Source organism: Podarcis vaucheri (assembly GCF_965113315.1).
Source record: "Podarcis vaucheri genome assembly, chromosome: 2".
In the NCBI taxonomy this organism is placed as follows: Eukaryota; Metazoa; Chordata; class Lepidosauria; order Squamata; family Lacertidae; genus Podarcis; species Podarcis vaucheri.
The window spans coordinates 3,186,966-3,209,150 of NC_138760.1; the positions used below are offsets into that span (position 1 = coordinate 3,186,966).

At 48.4% G+C, this 22,185-nt stretch overlaps 1 protein-coding gene and 1 pseudogene across 3 annotated transcripts in view; one reads left to right on the forward strand and one right to left on the reverse strand.

Moving 5' to 3' along the window:
* Nucleotides 1-2,834: 2,834 nt before the first annotated feature.
* On the reverse strand, nucleotides 2,835-3,450 carry LOC309525948 (dynactin subunit 6 pseudogene; annotated as a pseudogene). The gene has a single exon. The product of its transcript is annotated as a dynactin subunit 6 pseudogene (transcript).
* Nucleotides 3,451-10,248: 6,798 nt separating this feature from the next.
* ITGA5 (integrin subunit alpha 5) overlaps nucleotides 10,249-22,185 on the forward strand; it is a 77,527-nt gene continuing 65,590 nt past the window's right edge. Inside the window, exon 1 of one of the 2 annotated variants that reach the window (XM_082208049.1) lies at nucleotides 10,249-10,541. In XM_082208049.1, coding sequence (XP_082064175.1) covers nucleotides 10,396-10,541 — 146 coding nt within the window. In that variant the 5' untranslated portion in view covers nucleotides 10,249-10,395. The remainder of the gene's footprint in view (nucleotides 10,542-22,185) is intronic. The other variant, XM_082208047.1, reaches the window with a different exon arrangement.

The window sequence follows — 22,185 nt, forward strand, 5'->3', positions numbered from 1 at the left end:
AATAAAATAAAGATGCTCCCTCCCTCTACAAGAGAAGGCTCCTCGTGGTCTTTCATCTTTAAAGAACAGCCAGCCTCTGCCCTCTCAATACTTCTATGGGAGACTCTCTGCAAACACCTGTAAGAACCTAACATGAGCCCTGCCAGGCCAGGCCAATGGCCCCTCCAGCCCGGCATCCTGTCCTCCCAGTGGCCAAGCAGGAGAGGCAAACCCGGAGCCTGTCTGGCCACAAGGGCCACGTGAGCTAAGGGTTTGTAGCAGGAAGGTCAGTGGGCCTGCTGCTCCCACAAGAGGGGGGAACCATCGGCTCCCCAAATGCTGTGGAACTACTCCCGCCATCCCAAGCTATTTGCCATCCTTGCTAGGACTGAAGGGAGTTATACACTTATTGTGGCTTCAGCTACACAAATAAACAAGAACAACAATAGCAACAACGATGGGAGTTGTAGTGCAGCAACACCTGAAGGACATCTCCTTCTCCTGGGCTGTGGCATCAAAATCAGGGCTCCAATCTTGCTCCCTCTCCCTCTCAGCTGCCGAGAGATAACATTGCAAATGGCACCCTGCAAACGTTTTGTGCCCTGAAGTTACATTATCTCATACTTTGGACTTGGCTGGGGGTTCCCTTGCCAAAAAAGCTGGCCATTTATTGCCATATAAGCTGCTGTGAACTTCCTGAAGGAAGAAGCGATATATGTGTGATAAATAAATAAGTCATAACTTCCTGGCAGGCTCCAGGCCTGGCTTGTCTTTTGTATTCTGTAAACTTTGGAGCCTGCATCTGTCTGGTACAGAAGCCTCATCCCAAGAGCACTGAAGCTCTTTGAAGCAACCATGGTGGGCATCCCACTGCAGAGGTGTGAGAAATGGCCACTGTATGTGAGACAAGAGGTGAAGTATATTTGAGAGGGGCTATATTTGGCCTTGTTCCAGAATGGAGAACTTGTGGCCCTCCAGATATGGTTGGACTGCAACTCCCATCACTCCCCTGACCATTGGCCATGTTCACTGGGGCTGATGGGAGTTGGAGTCCTTCAACATCTGGAAGGCCACAGATTCCCCATTGCAGGCCTACTTCTTTCTGAGTTGGTAAAAATGTTTTCTTGGGGGGGGGGGTGTACCACTTCTGACTACCACTGAGGGCTCACATGCTTGATACTCCTTGCAAAAAAACCTTCCTGTTGACCATGGTCACATCCACACTATCCATTTAAAGCACTTTTAAACTACTTCAGCAGTCACGGCTTCCCATAAAGCAGACGTGGGGAATCTTTGGCCCTCCAGATGTTGCTGGACTACAACTCCCATGAGCCTCAGCAAGTATAGACAGTGGTCAGGAATGACAGGAGTTATATTTCAATTGCATCTGGAGAGCCAAGGCACCTGCCCTAAAGAATCCTGGGGACTGTAGTTCACCCCTCACAGAGCTACAATTCCCAGTAGCCTTAGCAAACTGCAGTTCCCAGGATTCTTTGGGAGAAGCCATGGGCTTTAATTGGGCAGTGGCAATGTGATCCTGGAATCAACAGAAATTCAGCAGCAGAGGGGGTGGCACTTGTAAAGTCTGGCAACTGAGGAGTGGCGTCTAACACCTTTGCAGCTCCCTCTCTCCACTTTCCACAGAGCCAGAAGTTGTGAGAGGCAGTAGCTGGGGCCCTCGAAGGACTTAGCAGTACTTCTTCAGCAGCCATGGCCAGGCCAGGAAACTCAGCTGTAGAGTGGCAGGCAAATGCATCTGAACTCAGAGCATTGGGAAACTGCATCAGTCGTGGCATGTCAAATGGCTCACTGCTCCTGCGCCACCTCCTGCCTGTGGTGGCATTGACATGCACTGGGTCTGGAATGGGGCAGGACGGGGCAGTGGTGTTATACAAAAATCGGGGGTTGGCTTTTACAGCCCAGCTCTCCCAAGGGACACATTATCCCCTAAGTCCATTATTGGTAAGAGAAGAATGGGTGGAGGCAGGAATCAGTAGAAGAAAAGCAAAGAAGATCCTTATTTCCCATTGCAACAGAGTCCCCCCCCCTAGTAGTGGTGAGGGCACGTGAGCATCAGATCCACAGCAGTGGATGCGGGTACACACACTGCAGTATCTGCCCCCCCCCCCCGCTGGGAAGGGCTGTGGCTCAGGGGCAGAACATCATCTTTCATGCAGAAAGTTGCAGGTTCAGTCCCTGGCATCTCCAGGCTGGGGTGGGACAGAAACCCTGGAGAGCCGCTGCCAGTCAGAGTAGGCACTACTTAGCCAGATGGACCAATGGTCTGACTCAAGCTGTGCATGCGTGGCATTTTATTCTAGAATCAGTGGGGACTGAATGCTTTCTTATCTACTGTTGTAAACAAAATCTGCCCTTTTCCCCTTATGGGGGACACAAGAGCCCTTATAGAGTCCTTTGTAGGTTCTCCGTTGGTAGGAGAAAATAACAGAGGCCAACCAGAGAATATTGAGAAGCAAAGCAGCTAGTAAGCCTGATCTTTATTAAAGCTGTTGCAACTGGGTGCTCCCCTCACACGCAGGAAAGGAGGTGGACCCTGAACCAAGGTATGTCCGCCCTTATATAGACATTTTAAATTGCCCGCCCTGGAGTCCAAGACTGCCTCCCAGAAACATCATACATACATCACAGGGGGTGGACTAAAACAGAATCCTGAGTGTGTTGTTTATCTCCTGTCTGGCAAGTTACCTGATTGCATTATTTGGGTTTTGGCCACTCTTTTTTCTTTTTAATTTTTCAACATTTTAATAAATAACATTATGTTGCACAATGGAATGAATGAGCATGTAAGTTATGTGAGTTAGTTCTTGCGGACACAAGAGTCCTGAAAGCACTGCAGTTCTGGTAAGCATGCTGTTCTGGAGAAGGGTGTCTTCAGCTCTTCACAGGAGTAGGAGTTGGTTTCATGGCTTTTTAAAGATGGTGATAGTTTGGCAGGATTTCCATTAGGAAGTCCAGCTGCAATGTTTGTGGCTGAGGCCGCTCAGTCTGCACTCGCCAAAGACAGTCAGCTCCATAGATGACCATGTTTTCAGGGATGACGTCATAGGTGTTGACGTTGCAGAGGCTCCAATGATGCAGCCACTCGTCAAAATCACCTTCCTACCCACAAATGCTTTGGACTCAGTTACATTGTTGTCACCTATTTTCATTGCCTGGGAATAACAGCCAACTTCAAAGACATTGCTGGTGCCAACATTGTTTGGCTCCAACCTCCTCTGTATTGGGGTAATGTTTTCAGGATAGTCATTTATGATCATTGCCTGTTCTTCTATGAGGTTACCTTCCCCAATTACTATTGATCCAGCTTCTGCAATGATCTGTGCTTTGGGGTGAATCACGGTCCTAGGCCCAATTGTCACATCACCCTTGATTTCACTCGACACAGACAGCAGCTCCAGGAGCAATCTTTACACTCTTCTGTGCCTTCTCCACCATCCTGTCCGCCCTCTCCTTTTGGCCACTCTTTTGTTATTATAACTACTTAATTCCTGAATCTAGGTCACAGTTCACAGGCTCACCCAATTCACACCTTAAATGTGCCCTTAAGGCAGGATTTGTGGGCACAGAGACAATGGAGAGGGGTTGTTGTTGTTTTTCATTTCTTCCCTCCTTGCAGAGAAACATTTGGTCAGTTTGGGAGAGTCAAAATGGTTTCAGGAGTTCAAAATGTTTCAGATATGTGGTTTATGGATTTATGTACATGTTTGCCTTGTACATTTAATTTATATATTTGAGACCTTAAATTCTTATAACACTACACAGGCAACACACAGGCAATACCTACTGCATATTTCCGCCTGCCCTGAAAAGCGCTTCTTGAGAAAGCAGCTTTCTTCCAAAAATAAAAGCTCATCGCAGATTGATTCTGCACTACCGCCCCCCAGCACAGATGTAGGCACCTGTGGTAACTGGGTGTATCTGCACTGGTCCAATGATTTTGTGGGTGCGCAAGCGCCTTGTATCTAAGTAAGAGCAATTGTATCGGCTTTCCAAAGCAAATGAATCCTAACTGAGATTCTGGTTCATAGATAAAGACGTCTGTTTGCAGCTTGCAGCTTCTTTCTCTTTGGTTTCCCAGGATGCCAGAGCAAGATTAGGTCTTCATGCTGTCTCTGAGTAGCTGCTCAGTGGAATGCCATCTACCACACCCTGAGCCCCCAAAGGAAATGGGGGGTGAGGTGTGAAAGTCAATACGCTGCAGCGCCAAGTGAAGCTGACCCCTAGTGACCACGTTTGGAATGACGCGTGTTTATTGCAGCCGCCCAGAACCATTCTAGAGAGGACAGGGGGACTCTCAGCGATGGGAGGAGAAGACAGTTGGAGTAACAAAAACCAGAACCTTTGGACTCAATTAAGGAGGGCTGGCGAGATGGAAAATGAAGCCATCCACAGCCGAAGCGGATGTGAGGGGACGTCAAGCAGTGTGCGCAGCTGAAGAGAAAGAGGGTTTGCTGCTACTGTGTGCCTCCAAAGGAATTGCGTCCGAGTACAAAGCCTGGTGGGAAGTGGTCCATCTTCCAGAATGAGGGGGGAATTGTGGGAGCCAGCTTCATTTAATGTAGGGGTATACATACAAGCTTTTGAGTTACCTGTCGTTCTTTATTAGTAAGTAGTGAGAGCAAGAGGCCAAGGGCCACATTAGTTGCAACTATGTTTAGTCACTTCAGTTACATAGATAGCAAGTTTAACACACACTCTCTCACATGGTATACAATAATAATAATAATAATAATAATTTTGCTATATGTTGCAACTGAGCAGCTGCCCTCAGCCCACATACTGTAGCACCAAGATATTTAATGGTGCATGTCTGGTGATGAGATTGAAATGCAGGAAGCCTCTTCTGTTTTGATTTTTGGAGTCCAAGGTAGGCATGGGGTGGGGTCGCTGAGCCCCCGCCTGAAGGAGGCAGCTGGTGTCCCGATTGGCAGGTCAGAAACTGCTGACTAGTGTGTTCATAGTCGGACTCTGGTTCACCTCCCTGGGACAAACACCTTGCAGCGGGGTGATCAGGCACCTCACTTATCAATGAAACATGCATGCGTCTTGCAAAGAAAAGTGCCAGGGATGTTGATGGCTCAGTATCAATAAATAATAAGACAAATGAAATCACTTCTCCTAAATGTCAACAGACACACCCCATGTGGGCTGCCAGAGCATTTTCAGAGCTATGGAGGCCATTCCAGTAACAATCAGAGGCAGGGCAGAGACTTGGAGCCAGAATTCCCGGCTTTTGGTATTAGTATCTGGAAAGGGAATGGGGAGGGTGTCGTTTCTGCCTGATTCAAAAGGTGGGGTGGGGTGTTTGTTTCTCTTGTTTCAGCAGCCCCCCTTTTGTGCTCTTCACTTTAAATTAACATTATTAACCACTGAAGGGGACTGCAGATTAATCTGTAGTTCCACGGGGAGGGAGAGCAAGCTGCTGTCACTTCTTTTACCAGACAAGGGCTCTTTGCAGCAGTTGGAAATTCAACAGGTGAAGCACTCTTCTCCATGACAGGAAATGGAAAGAAGCAGAAGTCCTAGAAAAGGAAGAATGGATACAAAAACTTATGGAAGATGCAGAAATGGCGAAACGTGCCAGAAGAATAAGAAATCAAAATAACAAACAGATAAATTGTAAACACATAAAAACATGAGCAGGATTATTGTAATAACCTGCAGTTTTATAAGCGTATATATTTACAGTAGATAATTAAACGAGTAAATTAAATGAATTTGGATATGCAGAAGATATGAAAAGAATTAAGGAACTACAGAAAGGGGGAAGGAAGTCAGATTTTGAAATGTTAAACAGATTGTAAAATTAATGAAATGTATAAATTTGAAAAGTATAAATAAAAAAGGGAAAAAGGAAAAGATTTTCTGTTGTATTTTGCCTACCACCCAGATACTATAGGATCCATGATAGGAAAATCTGAGTAATGACCCCACTTGTTTAGATTTTCAGTAGAGAAAGGAGCACCCTGTGTTTAGTTTTGAAAAAGTTTTCCTTAAAACCACACAGGGCAGCCTCGACGCAACCCTTGACCCTCCTAGGTCCAGAAGTGAGGAGATTGCCACGGGTCACTTCGTATTGGGAGAAAGAGTGTCGTGCTCACATGGGGGCATTTTCTTTATTATTATTTCTCATGGAGGACTAAAAAAAAGAGAAGAAAACTTGGCAGAATGCTGCAGAAATGGATGGTTGCCCAGATCTCCCCAAACGAAAAGTAAAGGTGAGAAAGTCGCCAACCCAGCAGGACAGGATGCTCCTCTCAAGTTCTCTAAGCTCCAGCCGGCGAGGCTTTGTCTGCTTGTCCATCCTTTCCCAGTTAAACCCCAGGGCGGGGTGTCAGCAGGCAGGATTCTGCATTTAACTCTGGCTAACTGAGATCATGGAAAATAATAACAGCAACACACCCACCCTTCCAAATGTTGCAAAATATTTGCTAAGGCAAAAGCCTCAGGGAACATTGTGAGGCTGCCTGGTGGGTATGAGAATCTATTCCCAGAGCCTGCAGATTGTGTGGCCCTAACACAGGTGCCATGGATCCCCACCCCTGACTCAGATGCAAAGCAGCATGGGAAAACATTGCTGTCTTCTGATGCCCTATCACCCCACATCCTGTCTTAGATCAGATCAGACTATTCAGGCACCTACCTCAGAATGGTCTGCACTGGCTGTGAATGTCTCTGCAAGGTTTGAGGCAAGGGACATTCCCAGTCCTGCCAGGAGACGGCAGGGACCGAACCTGAGAGCTTCTGCATGCGAAGCAGAATCTCTACTGCTGAGCTATGGCTCTTCCTCTGCTTTGAATGCCTGTGCACAGTGTCATTCGGAAAGGAAGGAAGGAAGGAAGGAAGGAAGGAAGGAAGGAAGAGGCATACTCCTGCATGCGTGCAGAGTGCCTTTCTCAAAAACTTGGAATACACTGGGTTTTCAGTCATAATGTTTGGCATTGAGATAGTTCATTCCAAAAGTGCTGAAGACTCAGCAGAACATGATTCCAGCAGAATAGCCTCACCAGAACAGTCCTGTAGGGCAGAGCATTATTATCCCCATATTTCAGGTACAAGGTCAGGAGAACAGGGGTTAGTTGCCTCCGGGCTCCCTCACACTTCCTTTTGTGCTGTCTTTCTAGACACGGTTCTGGGTTTAAAAGCTCTATTCTATGATTCTGTGCCCAAGTGGTGTGTGTTTTTTGTCCTGACACTTTCCCTGGGATAACCTGCATTTTACCGCTCAGTTGTAGCCGTTTGTCTCATGCAGTGGTAAAATGTGGGTGTTCCTGGGGAAACAAAAGCAAAACCAGTCAGACAGAGAGCTTTAAAACGCAGACCTGTGCCTGGAAAGCATAGTTAAAAGCATGTGGGAAGGAGCCTTTCATCTACCTAATGCTACCTAGTGGCTCGCCTGTGGCTCACTGGATGTTGCTGACTCCAGCTCCCATCATCCCTGATCACTGGCCATGCTAGTTGGGGCTAATGGGAGCTGGAGTCCAACGACACCTTGGAACTCACAGGTTCCTCACTCACTGACCAGTGGCGTGCGGTCAGTGGACTAGGGGGACTAGGCTACTCCTCTAAATGTTCCTGGTAAATTAGAGTATTAAAGTATTAAAGCCTGACACCTCCTTCCCAAAGCCCAGGAAGCTTCTGCCCAGCTTAGGGAGGGAGGTGCAGTGATCATGTGCACGACATCGCCCCCATCGCCCCCACAAGCCTCTGGCCCTAACTGTTCCTCTATGAAAAATGTCACTGCATGCCACTGCCACTGAGCTAGTGAGGTCATAGGTAGAAACACTGTCTAAAAACAGGAGCTGGGGATGTTCAGTGCACTAGACAAGGGGCTGCACATCCTCTGCCTCTCCTCTGTAATTCAAGCAGTACCCTTCATCGCTGACATCACCTTACTTAAACAGGGCACCTGCACCTCTTCAGGACTATACAGAACTTCACCCTGCCAAACCAGCTGCCTAGATGTAGAATTTAGAAGCAGGAGAAGAGATGTCTCATTAGTTACTGGTTTAACCAACTCCAATTCTGCCTAGATAAGAGGTAAATTCCTGAATCCGAAGGTAAACAAGGGTTTTCCAATCTGACCAAACTTCCTTCCTTATGCTGAATACAGTAAAACTTAATTGGAACAAAGGGACTCAGTCCTGGAGTATGCAAAATTGAGTGCCCCAAAGCATGTCCAGAGTGCCATTGTCAGTTCCCTCATAACAAGGCTAGAGATGTAATGATGTGTGTGATGAAGGATAAGAAAAAGCCTCACTTCTTTTTTAAAGTTTTAAACCAAGGAGACCTCTTAGGAAGCGAGTGTATTGCTTTTATTTTATTGTTCTTTTTAATAAATAAATAATATTCCCAAATCTCAATTTTAAACAGATCACAATCTGACAGCACTATATGTCTACTCAGAACCTCATTCAAGAGAGATCATACCCAGAAAAAGTGTGCATAGGATTTTAACCTGGGAGCTGTTAACCATCTCTGCCTCTCAGATGTGGTTGGGACTCCCATTCCCATGAGCCCCACTTGTTGTTGTTGTTTAGTCATTTAGTTGTGTCTGACTCTTCGTGACCCCATGGACCAGAGCACGCCAGGCCCTCCTGTCTTCCACTGCCTCCCGCAGTTTGGTCAAACTCATGCTGGTAGCTTCGAGAACACTGTCCCACCATCTCATCCTCACGAGCCCCACTAGGCATGGCCAAAGGTCAGAGATGATGGGAACTGTAGTCCAATGACATCTGAAGGGCTATGCAGGTTTCATATCCTTGCACTGATTAAAGGAGAGGGGACCTACCTCAGTGAGCTATGGCTTCTCCAAATAGAAGGATTTGGATGCCTTGGGCTGTGTGCACACTGTACTTTTAAAGCACACATTTTCACTCAGTAGTTTGTGAAGGGCTGGTGGGGATTGTAACTCTGCAAGGGATAATCTCAGGGCTTTATATCAGCTGGAACTCACCGGACTCAGTTCTGGCCCCTCTCAGGTGGGCGCCATTGTTGTTATAAGAGAACAAGGGAGGCATTCGTGGTGATAAACTGCAGTGGTACCTCGGGTTACCTACGCTTCAGGTTACATACGCTTCAGGTTACAGACTCCACTAACCCAGAAATATTACCTCGGGTTAAGAACTTTGCTTCAGGATGAGAACAGAAATTGGGCTCCGGCGGTGCGGCAGCAGCAGGAGGGCCAATTAGCTAAAGTGGAGCTTCAGGTTAAGAACAGTTTCAGGTTAAGAATGGACCTCCGGAACGAATTAAGTACTTAACCCGAGGTACCACTGTACTGGATAAACTACAGTGCCCAGAATTCTTGGGGGGGGGGTGCTTCACATGCTCTTTCAAGCTGAGCACAGTGTGAATGCAGCCTTGCCCCTGGAATCCAACAACACTTGGAGGGTAACAGGAAGTGAGATGGCCTGTGAACAGAGCCACTGGGGGCTGACTGATCATTCAAATGCGTTTAAGTCAGCGAATGTATCATTGGGAGGGGAAACTTGGTGCACAGGGAGTGGGCAGGGTTGTCCAAATCTGGTTATTAGACACATGCGTTTAATACAGTGATCAGATTGTCTAGAACCCCATCGTCATGCAAATGGCACTCTCCTCTATGCGAGCTCCTGGTTATCCGAACACTTTAGGATTTGGGGGCATCCCTCTGCTCTATCAACACCCCCCCAAAAAAAAAACCCCTGTCCAATTCAAACACAGCCCTCTAGATTTTTATTTGAGGGGCGGGGAGTTAAAACCTGACTCGGTTTATTAAATTTCGTTTCACTCGGTTGACTCTTAACTGCGTTTTCATGGTAACGCAGGGCAACCAATCACAACCAAACCCTTTCGACCCAAAAAAATTGGCACAGAGTGCTCGATTTCCTTCAAGCAAGGAAAACCCCAATGTGACATCATCAATTCTTGCAAAACCGGAGAACTTTACCACCGCTTGCTGAACGGAGCAGTTAATTTTTTGGGGGGAGAACTCGCTTTGTGTGTGCGCGCGCGTGGCTGTTGTTGTGTGTGTTTTTAGGTGTGTGTGGGAGTTTAAAGCCAAATCGAGAACTCAAAACTTTTTCCAAATATTCATCAGAGCTGTTCCTGGCTCCCCTCCAAAATTCGCAGCGCTGGCAGTTTAATGAGATCCATCCTGCCCACCCCCTGTCCCGTCGAGGTGGGGGCGGGCGGGCGGGAGGGAGGGAGACTCCTCCTTTTTGTGAGTCATTCTCGGGCAAGGGAGGGAGGGAGGGGAGGCGGCGAGCCTCCGGAGCACTCACGTTCCGGGCGGGTTGGAGAAAGAAGACTCGGGCAAGCGACCATCCGGAGCGCCGGCTGGGATTTTGCTCCGGCCTCTCAGCCCATCCACCGAGACCCCCTTCTCTCCACCCGGCACCCCCAGGCCCAGCTATGTTGCCCCGGGCCCTGCTCTTCCTCTTCGGCGTGCCCTGCGCTTGGGGCTTCAACCTGGACGCCGAGGCGCCGGCGCTTTTCCGCGGCCCCCCCGGCAGCTCCTTTGGCTTCTCGGTGGACTTTTACCTTCCGGACGCGCAGAGGTAAGGCGAGGCAAGGGCCGGGGGACACGCTTGGTGTGTGCATATTTTTTGCGGAGGGGCATAGCGGGACCTCTTCCACTCTCTTCACATACACCCCCGCATTAATCCGGGGACTCGGATTGCCTGTGAAAATGGGAGTGGAGGTGGGGATACTTGATCGAGGGACGTGCGCGCACACCATCCAAGGTGCAGGAGATTTAGCAACGCTTGGATAACAAGTTAGAAGGGGAAACGAAATGGAATTGGCTCCGATTGAATTGGCTTCGGAAAGTGTATTCTCTCTCTCCACTCCCCCCCCCCGCTCCGCACGACTCCACAAATCACGCCTCCCCTCCCCTCGGCTGGCCCGCCGCCCGTTCCCTCTTCCCAGCCCCACTAAGTGGTTGCAGACCCACCGTGCCCCGCCTGGTGCGTTTCCCGTTACTCGGGATCTCCGCCCCGCGCACTCCCCTTGGGCGACGGCGCCGCGGCTGCTGTTCCGCGGGAGAGACGCGCGCTGGCCCAGCCCGCCGCAGGCGAGACGCGAGGATTTTCCGTGCGCGCCCCCCTCGCCTCGCCGCTCTCCGCGCGCCCCCAACAGGCTCCCAACGAAGCATTTCCTGTAATCGGAGCTCCGTCCCGCCGCTCTTGTTCCAGAGATTGGGGGGGGGGGGAGAGAACAGAAGAAGGGGGTCGGCTTGGGGTTGAATGAGTTGGAGTTGGGGGTGGAGAGAGAGAGAGAGAGACGCACAGTCGGTACCAAACCTTTTGTCGGGACCAGGACTAGGGAAGTGGGTCTCTAGCCTGGGACAAAGCGGAGAAGGAGGGTGGGAGTCTGATTGTTTCTCTTCTCTTCTCTCTCTCTCTCTCTCTCTCTCTCTCTCACACACACACACACACACACACACAAAGGTGTGCTTAGTGAAGTAGCAAAGTTACTGTACTTACTTTCCTTGCTCCACTCAGTCATTTCCTGTGGTGTTTTGGGGGAATGGGCAGGTGGGTGGGGAGGAATTTGGCAAGGCAAAATGCTGAAGATCCTGCTCTGGATCTCCTCTCCCACATTTGAGGGAGGGGCCTTATTTGCATCTGCTTTGGACGCAGCAGGTCCCAGGTGTTCATTCTTTAGCATCCTCAGTCCGGCTGGGAAAGACTGCTTCTCTGAAACCCCCAGGGGAGCTGCTGCCAGTCAGGGTAGACAGTATTGAGCTGGATGGGCCAGTGCTCTGATTCAGTATAAAGCAGCTCATGTGGTGGATGATGAGCAGAGCATCCAGCTAATCCACCCTGGACTTGACGGCCCGACTTGCCCATGCGGAGGGCGTCTAGCAGAAGAAAGCATGCTCAGATCTCCTTCCTCTCTGGCCAGGATGTTCAAGGCATCCAGAGGGTCGGGTGTCGAGGACACATCCGCATCCTGGTATGGTAATCGGAAAAGCAAGGATGCTGCTTGAGACAGTGGGAACATTGTGACTGAATAGCTCTCCGTCTGTGACAAGGAGGGGCAAGCTGAGCAGGGCAGCTCCTCCTGCTTGTGCTGCACACACCAGAAGTCTGAAAGGCTTGCGCAAGTCAGAGGTGGGGTGGGTCATATGGCACAAAGGGGAGTACAGGTGGGGGCACATGTGCCTGTACGAGATTTCTTCCACCTCCCAACTGAGCTGCTGCTGCTGCTGGGCAAGTGGGTGGGATGTTCCAGTGGTGCCATTAGACAGAGGTGTCAAGCCCCCCCAAAAAAAATTCAATGAAAGAGCCAACCCCCCCCCCCCCCGTTGGTGGGCATTGCCATTCCAATGTTGTGTGTGTGCCATGACATGTGATTGATTATGTGGGACCAGGGCCGGCTTACCCATAGGCACTAGGGGTGCAGGGCATCCGGGTGCTGCCCTCCTGCGCACGTGGGATTGGCGGGCCATTGAGAGGCCTGCCCAGCGCATGCACGCTGCTCACACAAGGCTGCTCACACAAGGCCCGCAGCTTCCCTCCCAAGCCTCTGTGGGAAATGCTCTCCTTGAGGACGCTGGGCAGTTTTTTGCACCCGGCGCTGCATACGCTAAAGACGCCCTGTGTGGGACAGGGCTTACCTGCCCCTCCAATATTTTATTCAAGTTGGCACCCCTGCCATTAGATCAGGACGTGATAATTGAAATGTTTAATTAAGGGCTTCCCCATTACAACTAATAAATCTGTGGTCTAAAATTACTGTATTTTTCCATATATAACTCAACCCCATGTATAAGGCGACCCCTATTTATTCTTTTGTAAGTTCGCTGAGCTGTTGAGCAGCTTTGCAATGAGCCCCCAGAAATACACCGCATGGTGGCCCTCACCAAATACTCTTCCTAAGCCGGGAAGAGCGGCCAAGCAGCCTCCTCTCTGACATTTCCCTGCTACTGCCGCAGCTCCAGCCCTTGCTTACTTAGCATATTAACCCGTATTAAGAGGACCCTCAATTTATCACAAACAAATTCAGAAAAAGGTCGTCTTATACATGGAAAAATACGTTACCTAACTTCACTTGGGTTTTCAACTAGTGCCACCAACAGTACACATTCAAATATATCATTTCTTAAATTTTATATACTGTCCTTCCACCCAAAGGAGCCCACTAGCTATGTAGTGGATTTAGTCCCAAATATCTCCTTTTGGCCCTGCTTTCCAGAAGGACCTTTAAATGCTGGTGCAATACAGTGTGCAGTGGCTTGGAATAAGTTCCATTTAATTCACTGGGACATCCTCCCAAGTAAACATGCATGCAATCAGCTTGAAAATCTCTGAACTTGTATACATGCCTAGGTTTGCACTCTCTTCTAACCCTGAGATGAGAGCTGCCCCTCGCTCACAAAAGTGCACCAGAGGAGAGTTGGGAAGGAAAAACTCCACCCTTCCAAGATTCTTTCAACATCCCCTGATTGTGTAGACGAAAGAATGGTTTCTGAGCATTAAAAGAAAGAAAGAAAGCAGTAACTAATCTGCCATGAGCGGTACTTGGGACACGCCCTTATAATGTGGCAAATGGCGCCTGATGCTTCAGAAGAGCCAGCGTAGTTCAGTGATGAGAGTGTTGGCTTTAAGAGAGCTAAGAAACCCAGGCTCAAAGTCCCCGCCCTATAAAGCTTGCAAGCCCAGGTTCCACCTTCTGTGGTGAGCCAGAAGGTCACTGGAGGAAAGGAGGCCCTTGCACGATTCTGTGTAGTTTGTCCTGGAAATAGTTTAAAGAATGGCCTCCCTCTGAGGTCAGGGATAGGGAACATGTAGCCCTCCAGATGTTGGGCTTCAGCTCCCATCAGCCCTAGCCAGCATGGTTAGAGAGGTGGTGGTAGGTATAGTCGAGCAACATCTGGAAGGGTCATTCCTGTTCCAGGTGCACCAGTCACTGCTTTTGGCCTGGCTGAGATTGCCTTGGTGAACCATCCCACATCTTTTGCTAAGTGCTGCAATCTTTGCTATATATTTATTCTCCTTTTCCAAGAAACTTGCATGGTCCCATCCCTGAAGATTATCCTCACAACAACGCTTTGAGGCAGATTTGCCGAAGAGAAGGGGACCACGCCCAAGATAACCAAGTGAGCATTTGTAAAAATTAAGCTCATGTTTTCCCCAGTGTAAGCCCATCACTTTACCCGCTACATTACATCGCACAAGGTGGTGGGGGTGGGCCTCTCACTTACTGGCATCTGGTTCCATGCAGCCAGGGCTGGCTCCAGGTTTGAAAGGGCTCTGAGCATGCCAAGCAATGCTGAGCAGCCTAGGTGTGGACGCTCTTTTAATTTCCCACAATGCTCCGCAGCCAACACTATCCTCCAGATGTCGCTGGACTCTGCGGCTCCTCTCATTGCTGATGATTGGCCACACTGGTTGCTGTTGATGGAAGGAGGAGTCCAGCAACATCTAGAAGATAGCAGCTTGGTTACCCTGAGTGATGCTAGGTTGGGGACTTTGCAGGAAATTGGCCTGGTGACTAGATCCAGCTGATGGGTGTGCTGGTCCAGAAAAATAACAAGGAAGGGAGGCATCACTTTGGGCCCTGCCAAGGTTTTTGGGGCCCTGGCAGCTGCCCCAGCATGCCAGGTGCTGACACCAATCCCATCATGCCCTCAGGACTTGCCTATCTGCATTCTCTTTGTCAACGAGTTGTTGTTTTTTGCGGGGAGGAAGGGGAAATTAGCTCCTCCCAGATTGGTGAAACTCCCCATGCCCTCCCATTCCCCCCATTTAATCCATACCATCCCAGTAACACTGTCACACAAGCAGAAGCAAATGAGGCGCCCTTCAGTCAGATGTCCACCCGCAGCCGAGGGGCAGAAATGGAACTTAATGTGACATCATGCCAGATTCCAGATATGAATTGGTGGATGTTCCTTTTCAGGCAGTTCCCAGTAGTGCTTGCACTTGTCTGGAGAAGTTTTCATTGGGCTCTGCCCTCTGTGAGCTTGCAAGAAGCGAAGGCAGCATCCTTCCCAACATTACGCTGCTCAGAAAGAGCCCAGTCGTCCTGGGCATCTGGCAGGCTGCCTTGCTTGGTGTTGAGCCCTGGCTCTGAGCCAGACACTGAAACCGCCAGGCCCTCTCCTCTCCCCAAGAGACAGAGATAGACCCCAGGAGTCCTGGCCCTTCGTGCCTCAGCAGGGATGGGCTGGCATGTGCAGCAACTTGATTCTTCGGGCTTCCACTTTCTAGGAAGGCTGCCTGAAAGCCAAAGCACGGTGCTGTGTGTGATGTGTTTTCTCCACCACCGCGGCCTGGTGCAGGCTTCTCCACAGGAAACAAGATTGTCTTTGGAGTACTAGCAGGGTGTTTTGAGATCTAAAGCAGACTTTGGAGTGAGGATCTTTCATCTGTGCTTAGCAAGCACAGTGGCTGGCTCAAATGTGATAACATTCCTATATACGGGATGCATTTGCATGCAGGAAATAAGATGCAGCCCTGCTTGTGGATCTTTATGTGTGATGTTTGCACACAGGCTGCAATGTGCATGCAGACTGGAAAGCCACAGGCTGCTTACAGGGGTGGGTGGGACAGCCTTCAGTAGCACATTGCACATATACCAGTCATAATGTGTGCGCTGGTTGCATGTTATTTACCCCACACGTGAGGTTCTCTTTTTTGTCACATTTGTAGCGACTCTTGATAATGAGTGGATAGGACAGTTCTGTGGTCCAGTTTGCTTTATCTTTCATCTGGATGCTTGTTTGGTTCTCTTCATGCCAGTAGTCAAGAAGAGAGTGCAATGAGTTCTCTCACTCACACCTCTTTATAGGATGCTGGTGTTACCAAGAAGGAATAGAGCAGGGATAGGGAACATGTGATTCTCCAGAAGTTGTTAGACTTCATCTCCCACCACCTCTGGTGATTGGCCATGCTGGATGGGGCTGATGGGAGATACATTACAAAAATATCCAAAGAGCCGTAAGTTCCCCACCCCGAGATATATTTGTATGGTGATAGTGGTGCTGTTGTGACCCCCCTTAGATCAGGCCAGGACTGCATCTGAACAGCCACAAGTTCCCCAGCTCTGGAATAGAATAGGGATGTGAGTTAATAATATCTGTCTGTCAAGTGTGGAATGGGGACAGTCTGACAGTAGCTTAGGATCAGGCCTGTGAAGATAAAATGAGGCCGTGGCAGAGAGAGCATGGGTGCTATTTTGAGGCCCCTGGAGTTGTTGGCATCCATCTGTCTTGAGAGACAGTGGAGGGAGGGAGCTTCCAGGGATGCAATTGAAACTGCTGTGTTAGCAGCACTGAAGTGCCTCCCCCCCAGGATGCAAGCCTGGACAGTGTGTGTGGAGGTCCTGGCCTGCCCAGATGATGTTCCCCCTTTCGGCCTGGCTGATGTGGTTCAAAGGAAAGCAGTACAATTGGCACCAGCAGGGCTGCAGGAGTTGCTGGAAGGAGGTGTGCAAGGCACCATCCAATCGCCTTAGGGATTCCAATCTGGAAAACCTAGCCTTTTATTCTGAAGATATCCTACAAGGCAGCAGAGGTTTAGGATCAGCATTTCTTTCTGCTTGGTGGGCCAGATTCCCAGGCTGACAAGCCCCACTTGCCCCTCACTTCCCTCTACAACACATGTATAACTGCCTTCTTGACTGTTGGACCCACTATTGGTCCGCTCAATCCACCAGAGCCTGCCTTTGCATGCAGGGCAAGTTCCAAACTCACTGAGGGATTGAGACCCATCAGCTACCCTCAGCTGGTTTAGCCGGCCAGTCGAAGCCATTCCTGGGGTGTGGCTGCTGTGGCATGCTGGCAGCTTCTAGGAGCCACAGGGGAGCTGAGTGCAGGGTGGGGACCAAAGGTGGGCAGACCACCCCAGAAGGAGTACAATGTGTCCCCCACCAGAAACATTACCCTAACACCCTATACACCCCTGTCCCTGGGAAAACCTGGTGCCCTCCAGACTATTGTTGGACTACAACTCCCATGATCCCCTGCCATTGGCCATGTTGGCTTGGGCTGATGGGAATTGACTCCAGCAGGTTCTGTGTCTCTGAGCAAGCACTTGGTCTTGCACTGACACCACACATTTGAGCTTCCAGACAGCCTTTGCTCCTTGACTGATTCCAGGGCTCTTAGGCAAGGACCAGCAAATTCAACTGCAATGCTCAACAGCCCTCTCCTTTCTGCTGATCTTCCCCTTCCCCTCTTCTCTGTTTCCATACTGCACTTGAGGGGCCCGAAGCTGCAGAAAATCAAGGCTGAGACAAAGAAGTGTCTGCCTAAGCAGCTGGAGCAGGTGTGCAGTGACCACAAACCCACCATAGTTGGCTCCCTAGAAACAATCCAGCCAGCAAGATGGTCCTAACTGCTGCATATTGCAGAGCTCAGTGGGGGTCTCCTGGTCAGGCAGCCCATTTCATAGCATTTTATAATTCTGAGCACAAGACACAAGGTTTGAACAGATCAACATTGGGCCATGAAGATGATTTCTCTGCTAGTCATTGCTAAGAAGTGGCAACCTTTCCAGGTACTGCACAAGTTCACAATGGCTGGCTTGGCATCTGAGTAGCAGTCACTAATTAATTACGTAAAGTGAAAGGGACAAAGAACATTCCATGCATGTCTTTGTCCAGGCTGTTGCTTGAAATTCTTGGCAAAAGATTTTGGTCTAGGATCTAGATTTGGACAGGAGACAGGAGGGACGTGCATTGAACCCTAAAGAGTTGGCAGTTGGCCCACAAGGATCCCTCAGAGATGTTTAATATCTCTGGTTTAGGGTATTAGTAAAGATGTAGTTATGCTCATTCTGTCTGGGTCAAGGGCAGTTCAGAATTAGCAGAGGATTGTTCCCTCAAAAGGCCCCTCCAAATGTTATTTTCCTCATGGTGATTATCGGGGAGGTTTTAGGCAATTCCTCCTTCAATACTGTTTCAAGGTGGAGAAACTGCTTCATTTTCAATCAGTGCGCGATCTTGTAAGTTTCTGCTGGACTAATGTAAATGTACTAGAAATTTTGCTGGTGGTGATGTTCTGTGTTTGTTGCTTTAGTGCAGGAGTACTTTTCCTGACAGCCATAATGTGTATTGTTGCACCAAAAGATGCTGCAGAATATGCCTCAAAAAGCTCACCTACAGCAGCCTGCAGAGGCTCAACATCACTCTTCTCAAGCTCCTGCTCTACATGTGTGTCGTGGTCTCAGCTGTGTACAGTTGTAGGGAAACAAATGCAGCCTCTTAGATGGAGGCTTTCTTAACAGCTTAGAGGCAAGCCCTAAAAAGTAATTTGTTTGCTCCCCCAACCCCTGCTTCTTTCAAAATATTTGTTTTTCAGTTTGTGTGTTCTAAATGGATGAGTCCATCGTAATGTCCTGATGTCGTGTGTTATAGTGAAAAAGCATCATTTCATGCTTTGAGTGGGGTCTCAATTGGCTGTCCTGAATGAAATGGCTTGATTTCCTTGAAATGCAGTAATGTCAGGCATTGCTACATAGTGGCAACCCATTTTCTCAATGGTACTAGATCTTCTGTGTAGATACACATGATGCTCTTCACAGAGGTTGTCCCCTTGCTACAGAAGTCCTCTATAGAAAAAAAGAGGACCAAGTCCATTATTCTCCCCCAGCTCCGTGAAAAGGGTACTTTTCCAGTAAAAAGTCCAAATGTTTCTTGTGCTCCCCCCCACCCCCGCAAACACTGGTGGATCTTTGTTCACAACCATTGTAACATAGGATGAAACGAGAGACTCAGGGCAAGATGTGATAAGCCCTCCAAGACTCTGGAGACAATTGGGAATAGGTTCTTATCAACTACAGACAACAAACATAAATACATATCAAAAGCTGCTTTATACAGAGTCTAGCTCAGTGTTATTTACTCTTGACTGGCAGCATCTCTCCCAATATCTCCAGCAGAGGTGTTTGCTCAGCTCCGTTCCCTGAGGTCTCTTAAACTGCAGGGGTCTCGATCTGGGACTTATACATGGTAAGCATATATTCTTCCACTGAGCCATAGCTTTAAAAAAAAGGAAAAAGTGCAAAACTCTTTGCAGCTCCTGCAAATGTGACCTTTTTATGGATTGCCAAAACAAAGTTCCTTGCCGAGATTCCAGGGCGGAAAGTGACAGCATTAGCTTTTTTATTGCAGGAAGGGTTGGTTGGTGCAAGGGGTGGGTTCTGTACACAGCATTCACTTCCTGGCAGGCTAAGCAAGCCTGGTGCTTCAGCGCCAACTGTTCCTGTTTTATGGTTCCTGTCCCTGCTAAATCACTGTCCTCCTTTTGTCTCTCGGAAAAACACTGAGTGTACATTGCAATACACACACAATAGATCTTCCCCCGCCCAGGGGAAGTTAAGTCTCTGCTTTTGGGAGGAGGATGTGTGCATGTTGAAGTTGGTGCGCGTGCATGTAAATGTATGTGCATGGACACACAAATCTAGTTTATTGCTTCCTTTCCTTCCTTCTCCTCTTCTGTGCCTATCCAGATAGTAAATGTGTCTGAATGTGGCAGCTATTCCAATAATAAGTACAACCAGATCCACTGAAAGACGTTGTATTAAGTTTTTATTTAAGCTGGGGGTGGGGGAACTATGGCAATTTTACAAAGAAACGGCTTCCAAACCAGAGCAAGGCAGCTGCTGCTGAGTATACAAATACACTGTATAGCTTCAGGCTCCACTGGGTCTGGTAGTTCAGTGAGTAGGGTAGGGGCATGTTGCTGTTAAAACCACAAGGCTGTGGGTTCTAGGCCCATGGGGTAGAGGGACGGCTGTAGCTCAGCAGTAGAGCACTTGTTTTGCCAGCAGAAGGTGCCAGGCTAGGGTGGCAAGACATAAAACTGAACAGGGCTCCTGCATTTCTGTGGAAGGAGGAATTTCAGAGGCTTTAGTTTGCCCGGGAAGCTCCAACTTTTGAAATTCCCTCTTCTGGGCAACAGCTGAAGGTGCAGGAGCTGCTGCCTTGTGCATTTGAATATTCAGTTCTAGGTTTGATCTCTGGCCCCTCCAGGTAGAGCCTGAAAAGACTCCTGGTCTGAAACTCCGCAGAGCTGCTGAGAATCGATGTAGACAGTCCTGAGCTATTTTATGGTGGGTGCAGCGTTAGAAACTCAGATATATAAGATAGGCACCCAATGGCACCTTAAACCAAGGTTATGTTCACCAAAACGGAACACCTAGTTTCCATTTTGGGGCAAGAGGGCTCTAAAGTCATGTTTTTCAAAGGGTGGACTGATGGTGATTGGTCAGTAAACATCTCGCTTGTTCAGATGACAACCTTGAGCTCAGTTAAGAGCTTTGAGAACTTAAAGAAGAAAAGTCACTTGATCCAGGGGCCGTCCACACATATATATTGTTCTATTCCTAGTTTTTACTAAAAGTTTTTTTTGTGTTACAAAACAAACAGAAAAGAGAAGGTACATCAGTGGTCTCCACTTTCGATTTGTAGTTTTTTCAGAGTTGGTTCACATTTAGTGATTGACACTGTTGCCATAGACATCTTGCATTTGAGGGAAGGAGATGTGGGGTATTGTTCTTTCGTTCTATTGCGTATTATTAGTGTAGGGCGGTTGTGTCAGCATCACATTGGTAGGTCCTTTGTTTATGTATTTATTTATTTATTTGTATTGATAATGCGAGAGGTTAGGGGGTCCTGAGCTTGGCTGGCTACGTTCAGTTAATTGCAGTGTGACTTGTTTGCAGGGGGAGGTTGTTGCTGACCTCTTTTTCTTAAAGGCGACTGCTCCTGATCAGGCTGCACAGAAAAAGCATTTTGGTTCCAGAAATTCATTCCAATTGTGCAGATAAAATATAATTGATAGAATTCTACAGGGTGGGGCATTAGTGTGTGAAAACAGTGCAGATCCAATGATCCCCAGATGGTGGAGATGTCAGGTGCCATCCTGGTGCCCAGGCATCTTCACTTGGTCGCAAGTGGTCAAAAGCCAGGTGCAAAATGCTTGGCTAATATCAAACACAGGCCAGGGTTAGAAACTGGGATACAAAAGCTAGGAGCCATATGGCTCCTGGGACCTGGATTGCGGGTGCTAAAAGAGAATGATTAGTTACCATTTGTGTGTGTGTGTGTGTGTGTGTGTGTGTGTGTGTGTATTTCTTTTTTAAAGACAGATAGCAGTATTTTTATTTTTTGCTGCTGGATGACTCAGGGGGTCTGCAGGGTAGCACAGCAGCAAAGGATTCATCTTTTACTACTGCGCTACCCCCCAAAAAGCTGATTTGAGTGGCAGTGTGTGCCACTCAACTTGTCTTTTGCTGCTGCGCTACGGGTGAATCAGCTGTTTTGCGGGGTAGCGCAGTAGCAAAAGATGTGTCTTTTGCTGCTGCACTACCCTGCAGACCCCTTGAATCACCTGCCCAGGCAGGTGGAGATGCTAGGTGCCAGCCAGTCGCAAAATGCAACTACCGCTCGGCTAATTTTGAATGCTGATTATTGCCACCCAGAGGGGCTACAGTGCATCAACTTAAAACCCAGACCATTTGTGATATGAAAAGTTACAGGAATTCAGCAGTAGGGTGCACAGATTGGAAATTAAATGTGTCCTGAAACCTTTGCAAGCACAGTATTGAAAGCAGGTCCATGTGGTCAACCCAGTATAGCACTGTGGACACAAAGCATCATGAATGTGCAATAAAAAGGGTTTCCAGAAGAGACCTTTGTCCTGCACAATTACGGTTAAGTTATTGTCAAAAGCCCTTAACAACTTGAGACCACTTTACCTACGGGATGGCCTTGCCTTACATGGACCCATTTGACCACTTCCATCGGTGGAACTGGCACTATGACAGGTGCCACATAATCCCCTTTCCACATTTGTAAGAACTCAGTTCTTTACTGTGGCAGTGCCTGCATTTTAGAGCTCCTTGCCTATTGAGACCAAGCAAGCGCCTTCAGTGTCCTCTTTTTGGCACCTGCTAAAAATATTCCTGCTTGGACAAGCCTACCCAGATGCTTAGGAAGTTGGGGCAATTTTAATTTGTTGTAGTATTTTAACTTTTGTATGTTTTAAAGTGTGGTTGTACATTTTCCTTGATTTTACTATTTTACCTTTTGTAAAATGTTTTGAGGGGGTTTTCTTTGCAATCAAGCAGTGTATTTATGAAATAAATTAATTGCAAAGCACTGTGCACAACATTGATGAGACTTGTTTCTGAGATACTATACTCCATCTTAAGGAGAGCAAGACACGGATGGGGTTGTTTGGAGTAGATT